At 41.6% G+C, this 12719-nt stretch overlaps 1 protein-coding gene across 1 annotated transcript in view; it reads right to left on the reverse strand.

Annotated features, from left to right (window-relative positions):
* The window catches only part of LOC121280296 (FERM domain-containing protein 4B-like), a 247612-nt gene extending 235575 nt beyond the window's left edge, over positions 1–12037 (reverse strand). Inside the window, exon 1 of the mRNA XM_041192139.1 lies at positions 11876–12037. Coding sequence (XP_041048073.1) covers positions 11876–12037 — 162 coding nt within the window. The remainder of the gene's footprint in view (positions 1–11875) is intronic.
* Positions 12038–12719: the final 682 nt, after the last annotated feature.

Below are 12719 nucleotides of genomic sequence, written 5' to 3' on the forward strand. Positions count from 1 at the left end.
CCAAAAAATTTAGGCCCAGGTTTTCTTTTGGCAGCCGTTTAAAGAAGCTGAAGGGCTTGGCCAGCGGCAGCAGTGAGCCTGCTTGGGGAGATGGCGTGGAAACCTGACCACAGGTCATGGGGACAAAGCGTGAAAAATTGCTCAGGTGATCGGGGTTTTGGGCGCAAAAATCTAGCCCACATGAATAGATTAGAAGGTTAGCAGCACAAGTCTTGGAGCGACCACAGGAGCAGTGGGAGCACAAGGCTAAATGGCAGTTGTTGGTTCAGCGCATCTGGGATCTGGGGCAGGGGAGAGCGCCCGTGAGTAGGATTTGTCAGCTCAGTGCAGCTAAAGTGTGGTTATCTGCTCTGTGAAGCTGGGAGTTACAGCACAGATGAGTCTGTGAGCAGTGGTTGTCTGCTCAATGCAGCTAGAGAGCTGGGATCATGCCAGTGATTACTGATGCTGGGATGCAACCTGGCCAACTCAGTGGGATGAAGGGTCAGGAGAAGAAATTGAACTGTTGTTGGGGCATTCTCAGTTTGAGTCTTGTTGCCTGACAACTCATTGCAGGCAGAAGAAGCAGAAGGGCCTCCAGGCTGAGTTTGAGCTGCTATTGAAGGGAAAGCCAAGGATAAATCCTTACAGGAGAGGAGCGGAAATCCCTCGTGAGAAAGACAGAGTTTGAAGATGAAGTTTTCCAGCGACACTACAGATGGAGGCAGTGGAGGTCCAAACAAGACAATGGCTTTATTACAAGTGTGCACACAGGAGACACAGCTCATGGAGAGACTGCCTCTCTGATCGTAGTTCATTTTATACATTTATATTCTTTACAATCGTGTCTGTTACTTAGGTGTTCTGATTATCATATGACTACAAGCTATGCAGAACTATTACAGTATTTTGCATTTCTTTTGTGAAAATAGATGAGTTGAGGCATTTTCCAGTGGTCATGTCTCTGTGTTTTAAAACAGGTCTCTGTTTTGAGTTAAATATGTCTCGATCTCTTTTGATGCCTACAGCCATATATTACCCCCTTTCCATATAGTTAGCTAATAATTTCTGTATCTATATCTTCTTTCAAAGAAGTTTTGTAATTCATGGTGATCACGGATGTCGGGGTGGGCTGCTGAGAAAATTCATGGGATCTGTTTTGGTTGTGTCTCCCATTTATAGTATATGTTCAACCATAGTTTGCTGGTTTATTCATGTTTAACTCATGTTCATTCATTCTGGATGTTATGGTATAGGATAGATGGAATTGAATGTTTGCTTTGTTGACTCTGTATAGCAAAAAATCTTCTGTTTCTTTTAAACCATGGAATGTTGTGGCTTTATTCCCTTGCTAAATAGCTGGGATTTCAAATTTTGTCTGCTTTCAGTTATTGATCCCTAACCAGATCATAATACAAGGTTGGATTGGCCATATTCTAAATCATGAGAGCTTGCAAAGGAGGTGATTGAAGGAAGATCAGAGGGATATAGGTTGAGAGGAAAAAAGAGAATGATGATGTTTTAGACAACTCGAATTGAAAATGGGAGGCTCATACTAGCAGCTGAAGAGGAAAGCGCAAGGCTGTGAAGTGTGGAGAAACAAGCCTTTAGGCAGATCACACAATTCCAGGTATGTTTTTGGTCAATGGTGACCTCAATATGTTGATGATGGGGGATTCATCAATCATACCAGTGAATATCAAGGGGAGGTGGTTAGACTTTCCCCTGCTGGAGATGCTCATTGCCGGTTGGTACAAATGTTACTTGCCACTTGTCAGCCCAAGCCTGAATGTTGTCCAGGTCTTGCTGCTTGTAGAATGAATGACTTATTATCTCTGGAGTCTCAAATAGAACTGAACCTGTGCCCTCATCAGTGAACATCCCCAATTGCTCTTATAATGAGGGGAAGATCATTGATGAAGCAGGTTGGGCCTAGGGCACTACCCTGAAGATCTCCTGCAGTGATGCCCTGAAACTGAAATGATTGACCTCCAATAACCACAATCATCTTTCTTTGTGCCAGATATGACTCCAGGCAATATAGAGCTTTCCTCTGATTTCCATTGCTTTCAGTCTTATGAGAGTTCGAGAACTCTTTGATGATATATTCAGTGAAATGTTGCCTTGATGTCAAGCACAGTCACTCACCTCATCACTGGAATTTGTCCATGTTTGGACTACTGTAATGTCTTCTGGGGTTAATGAGCTGACTACACTTCTCACGTAACTCATACACCAAGCATCTACACACTGCGTTCGACCGGAGTTAGGTAACTCCCTCCAAGATTCTGGTGGTATAGCCAAAACCAACCAATAATGACACTGCAGTGCACGCAGCATCAATGTCATTTCCTGGTGTGAAGTGAACTTCAGAGTTGTCTACAATCTATGTCACTAATTAACACACTGTGCCATATATACTGTATACAATGAACCAAAATGGCACAGAGGTACAAATATTAGCATGAAATCATTGCTCAATGGCTCAATGTGATGTAAGTAAAACCACCTTCTGATGACAGCTAATATCAAATGGTATTGAACACATTGACATGAATTGATCAGAATTTAATATGGTTATTTAAATAATTAATTCATTTACATGATAATTGAAAAATCAAAATAGTAGCTATGACAGCTTTAAAGTGGTATTTTGAGGGAGGAGTGACTTGCTCTCATCTTGGTTTTAAGTAAAAGCTCCATTGTCTTTACATGGGAATTTTACTGGAATCTACACACAACCAGTCCAAATTTAAGCTGCCGTACAAATAGAGCTGAATTTATTGAGATTATAAATGTAGACTGAGTATGTTGACCAAGGTGAACTTACACAGTTTCATAAATCTATAAGCTAAAAGATATCCGTGATGCAAACTGACCGGCTGCATTTATTTAAGTGTAACACATTGACCACATTCAGCATTCATCCTGTCTTTAATGCAATAAGGCAGCAGCACATCAAAGATGGCTTGATTTGCTGATCAGTTACATATGTGCCTTAGAGCATCATGTGCTGTGTGTAAATTGGATTCACAAGAACAGAGACCCTGATGTATGCGGTCATGCAAAAACAATATTAGATTGAGAATTAATTCAGTAGCCCAATATATTACCAATGCTGACCTAAACAATTAAAGACAAATTAACTTATCCCAGAGCATACACAGGAAATTCCATGTGATTAACAAAACAGATGCAGTTATTATTCCATTATGATAAAATAAAAATGTGAAAAGTCGGTTTAGAAAGTCAGGATTGGAAAGAATGCAAAAATACATTCAACCAAGATTCCTGAGGATGAAAAGATTTTTGACTACTTTTAGGTGTGTAGAAATACACTGAACAAGAAAAGACCATTCTGTTCTATCAGACTGCTGCCAATTTATATTTTATTGGCAGAAACTGTCTGCAATTCTTTTTCAGGTTAATCTGTTACAACCCCACTTTGCAGGAGTGATTTAAGTTATCAAAATACTTATTCGTATTCAAAAATCAGAGGGACCCTCTGCATAAAATGAAATCATATATATCTTACAATGGCTCTGGATAGAACACATAGCTTCTCACTAATTACTGCACATAGCACGATTGATTCTATTAGTTCTAAAGGGCACAAAAATAGTGAAAGTTATTTTTATCTATAGTATGATCTTTTGGATGTTGACATACTTGTATTTTTCAATAGTTTATTTTTGCTGAATTGATAACATTAATAAAATTGGATTTGTTAATGGGAAGACATCGAGATTGTTTGCAGAATATTTTGTATATAATTCCATCTTTTATTTCAGATGTTGAAGGAGGAAAGAAAGTTCCGTTTTTCATTCCTTTTGTAATCCAGTTTAGGAGGAAATTACTGCATTGCTGACTACCTCTGGCACAGTCTAACACGCTTTCAAAACCCGGTAGGCAGAAGTAGCAAGTCACAGTTATATAGATCTTGAGAGCTTAATGAAAGGAGCTGTAGATATTATCAATGATGTCTTTCTTTCAGTTCATGTAACAATATCATATCCATTAACCATGGTGTAATAGTATGCAGTTGAAAGATGGTGAAAACCTAGGGCAGAATTTTAGGCTCGGTAAACGGGGGCAGGGCCCGCTTGCCAAGGCATAAATTGATGCAGGATGACGTCGGGTGTGCATCCCGATGTCACCGCGCATCATTTAGATTTTCTGTGCACCCGCTGAACTGTCAAAGGCCTATTAAAGCCATTTAAAAACTAATTAAACCAAGAAACTGAGCTGCCCGTCCAACCTTAAGGTTGGCAGGCAGGTGAAGAGCCCAGGAGGCCTTTGCATTTTTTATGGAACCTCATCCACGGACGGCATGAGGTTTCATGAAATGTTTATAAATTGAATAAAAATTTTTATAAAAATTCATTTACATGTCCCAGCTCATGTGGCACTGTCACATGAGGGGACATGTCTTAAATTTTTTTCTTTTCTTTAGTTAGCTTTTTAAAACTTGAACTAATCTCCTTGAGGCACAAGTGTGCCTCGGGGAGATTTCTGTGCTTTCGCGTGCATGCGAGAATGAGCGCAGGTCCCGATTCAGGGCATGCCCCCCTCCCCCTACACAGGGAGCGCTCAGCTCAGGGAAACTTCTTCCCTTAGGGATCATAGCAAGTATAACTTTCCCTGAATGTGAAGAAAATTCTGAAACATATTCAGAAAATAACAACCACTGATCATTTCCTAATGTTTTACAATACAAAACAAATTAGAAATTGCTACAATAGATCACAGATCAATTATGCTTTTTACAGCTGGTACTTAATCACAAGAAGAAATTCAAAGATGATTAGTAAATGCATAATTCAAATAATTGAATTTGCATTTATACTTTCCAGGTGTAAAATAGGAATATGATAGGTTCTACTAGTTGAACATTAAAAATGATATGCACAATGAGAAGTTTGTGTTTTACCGTTTGAACTTTAAGTATTAAATGGTGCAGCGAATTAGAGTATCATAAATTTTATAAAAAGTTTAGGGGAAAGAATTTGATAAGGCCTGCTGTTGGCTTTGGGGATCACGATGAATGATTACCCTGTGCTCCATCCTGTTGAGGCATGCAGCGTGCAAGCTTTGTGCTGTCTGCTCGTTTCAATAATTTCAGCTTGCAACCCAGTGTGGTCCGTACTGCTGACTGGCTGCATGCTCAAAAGGTGGCCCAGCAGCATGCCTAGTTAGCAGGATGCCCAGATGACCTGGGCCTGTTAAAGACAGCCTGCCCCTCTTAAAAGGGAGCTTCACTCATGCAATAGGAACTGATATAACTGTCTCTTGAAGGCTTGGCTGGAAGGAAATCTAAGCAAATGGAGCTACAGGCAAGAAAGAGTACTCCCAGGTTTTCTGATGTGGCCCTGAAGGCCTTAGTGATGGAGGTGGAAAGGAGGTAAGATGTCATGTTCTCACAGGAGGCCTTCATGGCACACCCTTAGAAGAGAGTGAAAGCAGATGGTTAGGGAGGCCAATTCCCAGAGTCTATCTCTGAGGATTTGGCTACCATGGCAGAAAAAGTTCAATGACAGGGTGGTCAAGGTCAGTGAATGCATCTTCACATGCTATCTCCTACCCACTAACCTCTCATGTTGCAAAATGCATCACAACCCAATCGCTCATCAGGACTAAATAACTAATAATCAGGTAGTGTATCTCATCCTCCCACATGTACCGATGCTGCCAGCCTCATACCCACCTCTCGCTGCTTCCCCATCCCTTCAGCCATTAAGCTATGCTCAATCAGCACACTTGCTGGCATTCTTCTCACACCTGCATCAATGAAGGCCTCTGGTGGAGATGGTGCTCTCCATCATGGGATCAGCAATTGCTGAGGTTGTTGCATCCAGCATTGCTGAGAACATTCAGGATGATGGAATGTTCCTACCGTATGCCCCTTTTGAAAGCCCATCACATCCTCATTCTGCTATCAGGCATGAAGTGCAGGCTGCAAATGACTTGATCGAGGGCCTCTTGCTTTACATCCACCCACTCCTGAACTCTACCCCTCCCGCCTCTTTTGCATTTCTCGTTTCAAATACTCAAGATCCGCCACTTGACCAGCCAGTGCTGCCTCATCAAAAGGGTGAGATCAGACTCTGATGTAGAAACACCATTACTTGAACTGACATTCATGGCCACCAGCTCAAATATTGGCATGGTGCGATATTTAAAGGGTGATAAAGATTCACGATTAGCATATGGTAAGTCACTGGGCATGAGGATAAGGGGAAAGGATAGTTCATGTGCCAGTTCACTGGAGGGCAAGGTCACAGACAAGTTCTGCTGTAGGGGTATATGGGAATATGCTGGTGGGCATGCACAAAAGATGGTTGGTGCATTGGCAAGCTGTCACAGAGCTCTTGTCACCGTCAAAGAGCATGGAGGAGACTGACCCCAAGGGCTGAATTTTATGTGCCTTTGCCAGGCGTGTTCTTGGCAGTGGGGGCAGGTGCCCACCCGATCACATTCCCACCTACCCCTGAGCTATCCCCCATAATACAGGGGGATTGGGGGGCAGTTGGTGGGCGGCTGCCCGAAATCTGCAGCCCTCCCATCATATTTAAATAGAAAATCAAAGGTTAATTAGGCTTGTAACCAAGTCAATTAACCCTGAAAATACGCTGCTCATGCCATAAACATTTGGCATGGGCAGTCAGGCAGGAGTGGGCAAGCCCCATTTTTAAAATAATCTCTTCAAAGGGTGGGAAGGAAGTGGGGGTTCTATCTTCGGGGCTGCCCTTTGCCAATTCTTCTTTCCTGCCCACAGCCTTAAACCCACCCCCGCCCCCCTCTCTGATCTGCCCAAACCTTCCCTGCCTAAGACCCCGGGCTAAACTGTTTCTAAGGATCCATGGGCCTTCTTCCTCCTCCTCCTCTTGCAGTCCCGGCAGCGCTACTAGTGTGTTCTTGGTGCTGCTGGGCTGGGACTAATGGAACTGCCGGCCAACCTCCTCCCCAGCAAGGGATTGAACTCAGCCCTTGTTTAGCACGGCCGCAGTATGGCTGCGAGGCAGATTGGTGTGGAGCAGGGCAGTGCAGCTCCATGCCGGCTTTGCGGGCAGGGGGTGGGAGGAGAGCTGTCCGCTTCCCCCCCACCATCCCATAATATTCAGCCCCAATTTTGTGCTGGGCTTCGCATAAGTTTGGAGCTGATCCTTTCCAGCATAGATGGTGACCAACTCTGTGCCAGCACTTATGAATTCACCTGTGATGCGGCATTTAGTGGCTGATGCCTGTTTCCATTGTAGCACAGGCAGTGTCAGTGCTGTTGTGGAAATTCAGACTAGTCGTGAGATCCATGCAGGCTCAGCATGCTGCCATCATGGCTGCAGGTACCAGTGCCCAAAGGATAATGCAGACCCTCACAGCAGTCTGGCATCTGTTCTCCAAAGGATTACCAGGGTTGCTGAGGTGGTGCCCCAGGGAGTGCCAGTGACTCCATGGAGCATGTATTTGTTGTCTTCTCTCAGGATGACTGCATTCCTGTTCCTGTCACTGCCATTCTGTCACTGCCCTTTCTGTTGTCCCTCAGTCAGCAATATCAGGTGGATCTACCCGCTTCAAGATGATGCTGTCCAAAGTTGGGTCCCAAGCTTCAGAGCTGCATAGGGGCATTCTCCAAGCCCTCTGCATTCTCCACCAGTGATTGTCAGCAGTCTGTTATAAACCATGTTGCAGCCACTTGGGAGGGCAGAGAATAAATCAGGACATAATGAGGGCATGTAAAAAAGGCGGTACCTTAATCATGGGTGAATTTATCTTCATGTAGATTGGAAAAATCAAATTGGCAGAGGTAGCCCCGAGCAGGAATTCATAGTGTGTGCTCAGGACAGTTTCCTAGAACAATATGTTGTGGATCCATCCAATGCTATTTTGGATCTAGTAATGTGTAATGAGGCAGGTTTAATAAATGATCTCAGAGTAAAAGATCCCCTAGATAACAGGGAACATAAAATGATAGAATCAGCATTCAGCTCGAGTGTGAGAAGCTTGGGTCAGAAACAACTGTGCTAAACTTAAATATGGGTAATTACAAAGGAATGAGGGCAGAGTTGGCTGGAGTGGACTGGGAAAGGAGTTTAGCAGAAAAGACAGTTATTGAACAATGGCAGACGTTTAAGAAAATAGTTCATGACTCACAACAAAGATATACCCCAGTGAGGAAGAAGGATTCTAGTAAGAGGATAAACCAACCATGGTTAACCAAGGAAGTTAAGGAGTGTGTCAAATTGAAAGAAAAAACATACAATGTGGCAAAGATTAGTGGTAAGCCAGAGGATTTGGAAAGTTTTAAAAACCAACAGAAGATGACCAAAAAATAATAAAGAGGGAGAAAATAAACTTTGAGGGTAAACTAGCAAGTAATATAAAAATGGACAGTAAGAGTTTCCTTAAATATATAAAAAGGAAGAGAGAGGCCAAAGTATACATAGGCCCCTAAGAGAATGAGGCTAGGGAAATAATAATGGGGAACCAGGAAATGGCAGAGGAGGTGAATACACACTTTGCATCAGTTTTCATGGTAAAATACACTAATAGCATTCCAAAAATACTAAATAATCAAGGGGCAAAAGGGGGAAGGAAATAAATACAATAACTATCACTAGAGAAAAAGTACTAGGGAAACTAATGGGGTAAAGGCCGATAAGTCCCTTGGACCTGATGGGTTGCATCCTAGGATATTAAAAGGAAGTAGCTGCAGAGATAGTGGATGCATTGGTAGTAATCTTCCAAGAATCCTTAGATTCTGGAAAAAAATCCCAGATGACTGGACAACTGCCAATGTCACACCCTTATTCAAAAAAGGGAAGGAGACAAAAAACAGGTAACTATAGGCCAGCTAGCTTAACATCCATCATTGGGAAAATGTTAGAGTCTATTAGAAAGAATGTAATAGCACAGCTTTTGGAAATGCATAATATAATCAAGCAGAGTCAGCATGGCTTCATGAAGGGGAAATCATGCCTGACAAATTTATTAGAATTCTTTGAGGATGTAACAAGCAGGATAGATAAAGTGGAACCAGTAGATATAATATTTTTGGATTTCCAAAAGGTGTTCGATAAGGGACCGCACATAAGGCTACTTAATAAGTTAAGGGCCCCTGGTGTTGGGGGTAGTATATTACCATGGATAGAGGATTGGCTAACTATTGGAAGACAGAGAATTGGGATAAGGGGGGAATTTTCAGGATGGCAACCTTAACTAGTGGAGTACAACAGGAATCAGTGCTGGGGCCACAATTATTTACAATATATATTAATGACTTGGATGAGGGAAATGATGTACTATCTCCAAGTTTGCGGATGACACAAAAATAGGTGGGAAGGCAAGTGCTGAGGATGACACAAAGTCTACAGAGGAATATAGACAAGTTAAGTGAGTGGGAAAAAGCTTGGCAGATGGAATATAATGTGGAGAATATAATGTGGAGTTAAGCGTTCTGCCAGGGAGAATAGAAGAGTTGAATATTATTTAAATGGAGAAAGACTGCAGAATGCTGCAGCACAGGGGGATTTGGGTGTCTTCGTGCATGAAACACAAAAAGCTAGTATACAAGTTCAACAGGTAATAGGGAAGGCAAATGGAATGTTGGCCTTTATTTCAAAGGGAATGGAGTATAAAAATAGGGAGGTCTTGCTAAAACTATACAATGCACTAGTTAGACCACACCTAGAATACTGTTAACAATTTTGGTCCCCTCATCTAAGGAAAGATATAATGGCATTGGAGGCAGTCCAGAGAAGGTTCACTAGGTTGATCCCGGGTATGGAGGGATTTTCTTATGAGAAGAGGTTGAGTAAGTTGGGCCTGCACTCACTGGAGTTTAGAAGAATGAGAGGTGACCTTATTGAAACATATAAGATTCTTAGGGGGCTTGACAGGGTAGGTGCTGGGAGGTTGTTTTCCCTTGTAGGAGAGTCTGGACCAAAGGGCATAACCTCAGAGTAAAGGGGTGCCTATTTAAAACAGAGATGAGGAAGAATTTCTTCTCTCAGAGGGTAGTGAATCTGTGGAATTCTTTACCGCAGAGGATAGTAGAGGCTGGGTCGTTAAGTATATTCAAGGCTGAGATAGACAGATTTTTAATCTGTAAAGGAATCAAAGGTTATGGGGAAGGCAGGAAAGTGGAGTTGAGGATTATCATGTCAGCCATGATCTCATTGAATGGCAGAGCAGACTCGATGGGCCGAATGGCTGACTTTGTCTCCTATGCCTTATGCTCATGTCGCAGCACTACAATAGGCTGAGGTGAGCTGACAATGGTCCTATTACCTGAACTGCATTCACCACACTCCAATAAATCAGAATGTTATAGAACCAGGCAGTACTTATACTGCATTAGAGAATTGAACAGCATTGCAAGGATGTAGTACACACAGTCTGAACTTAGAGCTGGCAAAGATTCTGCATCATTCATATAGAATCGGGATGTGTGAAGCTCCCATTCACTGCAAATAGCCCAGTATGACTCAGAAAACATTTGGCTATAAATGCTATCATTTACCTCTCCCAACTCTTCTTTCCGTTTCTCTGGGGATTATGTGGTATGCTTTCATTCAAAGCTTCTTTTAACATGTGCCCTGAACAAATCTTTGCCTCTCTTTCATCATTATGGCTGTAGCAATTCATACGGTTTATTGAGGATTAACATCATCTAGATGTAATTTTTTATTCATCGGGATTGCCTTTTTGTCCGTGAATCCCCTTTTTGTTAATAAACATGCGGAAAATTGGCCACAAGCAAGGTAAATATATAAATACACTCCAATATACAAGTCACATTTTAGCTTGCTTTATTTCAACTTCAAATGATGTAAAACTTCATGACCAAACTCTGAGAAGAAATTGGCACTGAGTTAATAAGAGTTCTTTGTTGCTTTCGACAGCTTTGTTGATTGAACTCATAAGCCACCTGCCCTTTAAGAGGATCGCTAACAAGATGTCATACCTACAATGAGAAATGCAAAGCCATTTACTGCAGATTAATGCGACAGATCAATCTCACTGGATCATTTAGTGTTTAACCCAATATAATTCCGAAGCACACAGATCAGGAAATTCCAGGAACAAGTTAACTGACTTCAGCCAGGATGGCAGTCCAGGTGGACACTCCTAGGGAGAGGAAAGGGTTTCAGGGTTCCTGCCCCTGATCACTATCCAGTGGCCCAAATTGGGAGAACCTTGACTGGGGACCAGTCGTAACACATGACAATTAGAAACAGCCTTCTAAAGTAATTTCCAACACCCATCGTATGTGTCAGTGGCATTACTGTGAGTACATTTCAGCAACCTGACCCTGAAAAACCATTTGATAAATATTCTTCTACTCACTATGTCTTTTTATTATGGTACAACTTGCACGGTTCATAACCTATAATTGAAAGTGTTTTACTCAGGGTATGATTTAACAGTTTTAGTCCTCCTGTAAATATGATCCACAATTAAGTTCAGCTGTAGCTAAAGTACAAGAAAATTATTATTTTCACTTAATATTATGGTGCAGTTCAGGTTTTAGATCAAAGATTTCAGAAGATCTAAGTATGGTTTGTCATATTTGAAGTCTCCTGGACATAGCTGTCGTTCCCTTCACCTCAGTTTTTATTATCCCCTGAGCATTTTAATGTAAAGCTTTTATGTAACAGCTGAATGGATGATCGCTCTTAATTATTATTAACCTTTAAACCCTAAAAGATTAAACTAAATTACTCATTTTAATCAGATGGAAATATGTCATTATTGACTCAGCAAACACATTTTTAAAAAGTTGCAACGGTTTTACACAAAGACAAAAATTATGTTAAAAGAAAAACAATGTGGCAGACAACATCTTATTAACAATCTGAAAACACATTTACTTGCAGTAGAACGTGGTCTATTATTTTACCTGGTAAACATCACGCAAGCCACACCACGTCCTTAGCATTTGCTGACAAGCCCTCAGCCTTTCTGTATACCACCTCCTCAAAGTTGTGATTGTTAAGTTCCATACAAACCGGCTGCCATTAAACAGCAGATCTTCCATTCCACACATGAAGGTTGAAGCCATTTTTAAAAATATCCCCTTTCAAAGTTAGAGACAGTTAATTAGCTAAAACTAGGTTAAGAAAACTGTTGGCTTGTTCAGCAGCAGAGTTACATCAACTTATTCTCTTGCACTATGCAAAGGGCAGGGAGCTATAAAGAACCAGGTCAGATTCTAAACAAACTCTCCTTTCAGTGCACTTCCTGGGCAGACTCCAAGGCATGCCCCAGTGCTGCTTGAAGCCAGGCCAATGGTTTTCGTGGCAGAGCTCTGATGAAAAACTCCTGTACCGTCCAGTCTTAACCTAACAACTCAGACAAAACTCTATTATAACCTCACCAACTGCCAGTAAATGCCGTAATTGAATTCTCTGCTCGCTTCCTAACTTCCTGCCGGCTGTCAAAAAATTCATGATCTGAATAACGCTGAAGCAAAACTGGCTTCAAAGGAAAATTGATTATGCAATTTGCTATCTCTTTGACAGGCACACACAGTAGGCAGATATTTTTTGAAAATCATTTTAGATGTTCTGTCAACATTTCAAACATTCGCTGAAGTCCCACATAAGGAAAATAAATTTTGAAATAAATGTAACTTCAAGACTAGTAGTGAAATGTCATAAAAGCTAGAACTGAACATTACGTTCTTCCAGACTTATTCAGCTAGTAACTAATTACTTAGAAAGCTAAGATGTGATACTTGGTGT

This window comes from Carcharodon carcharias, chromosome 7, assembly GCF_017639515.1.
Source record: "Carcharodon carcharias isolate sCarCar2 chromosome 7, sCarCar2.pri, whole genome shotgun sequence".
NCBI classification, from domain to species: domain Eukaryota; kingdom Metazoa; phylum Chordata; class Chondrichthyes; order Lamniformes; family Lamnidae; genus Carcharodon; species Carcharodon carcharias.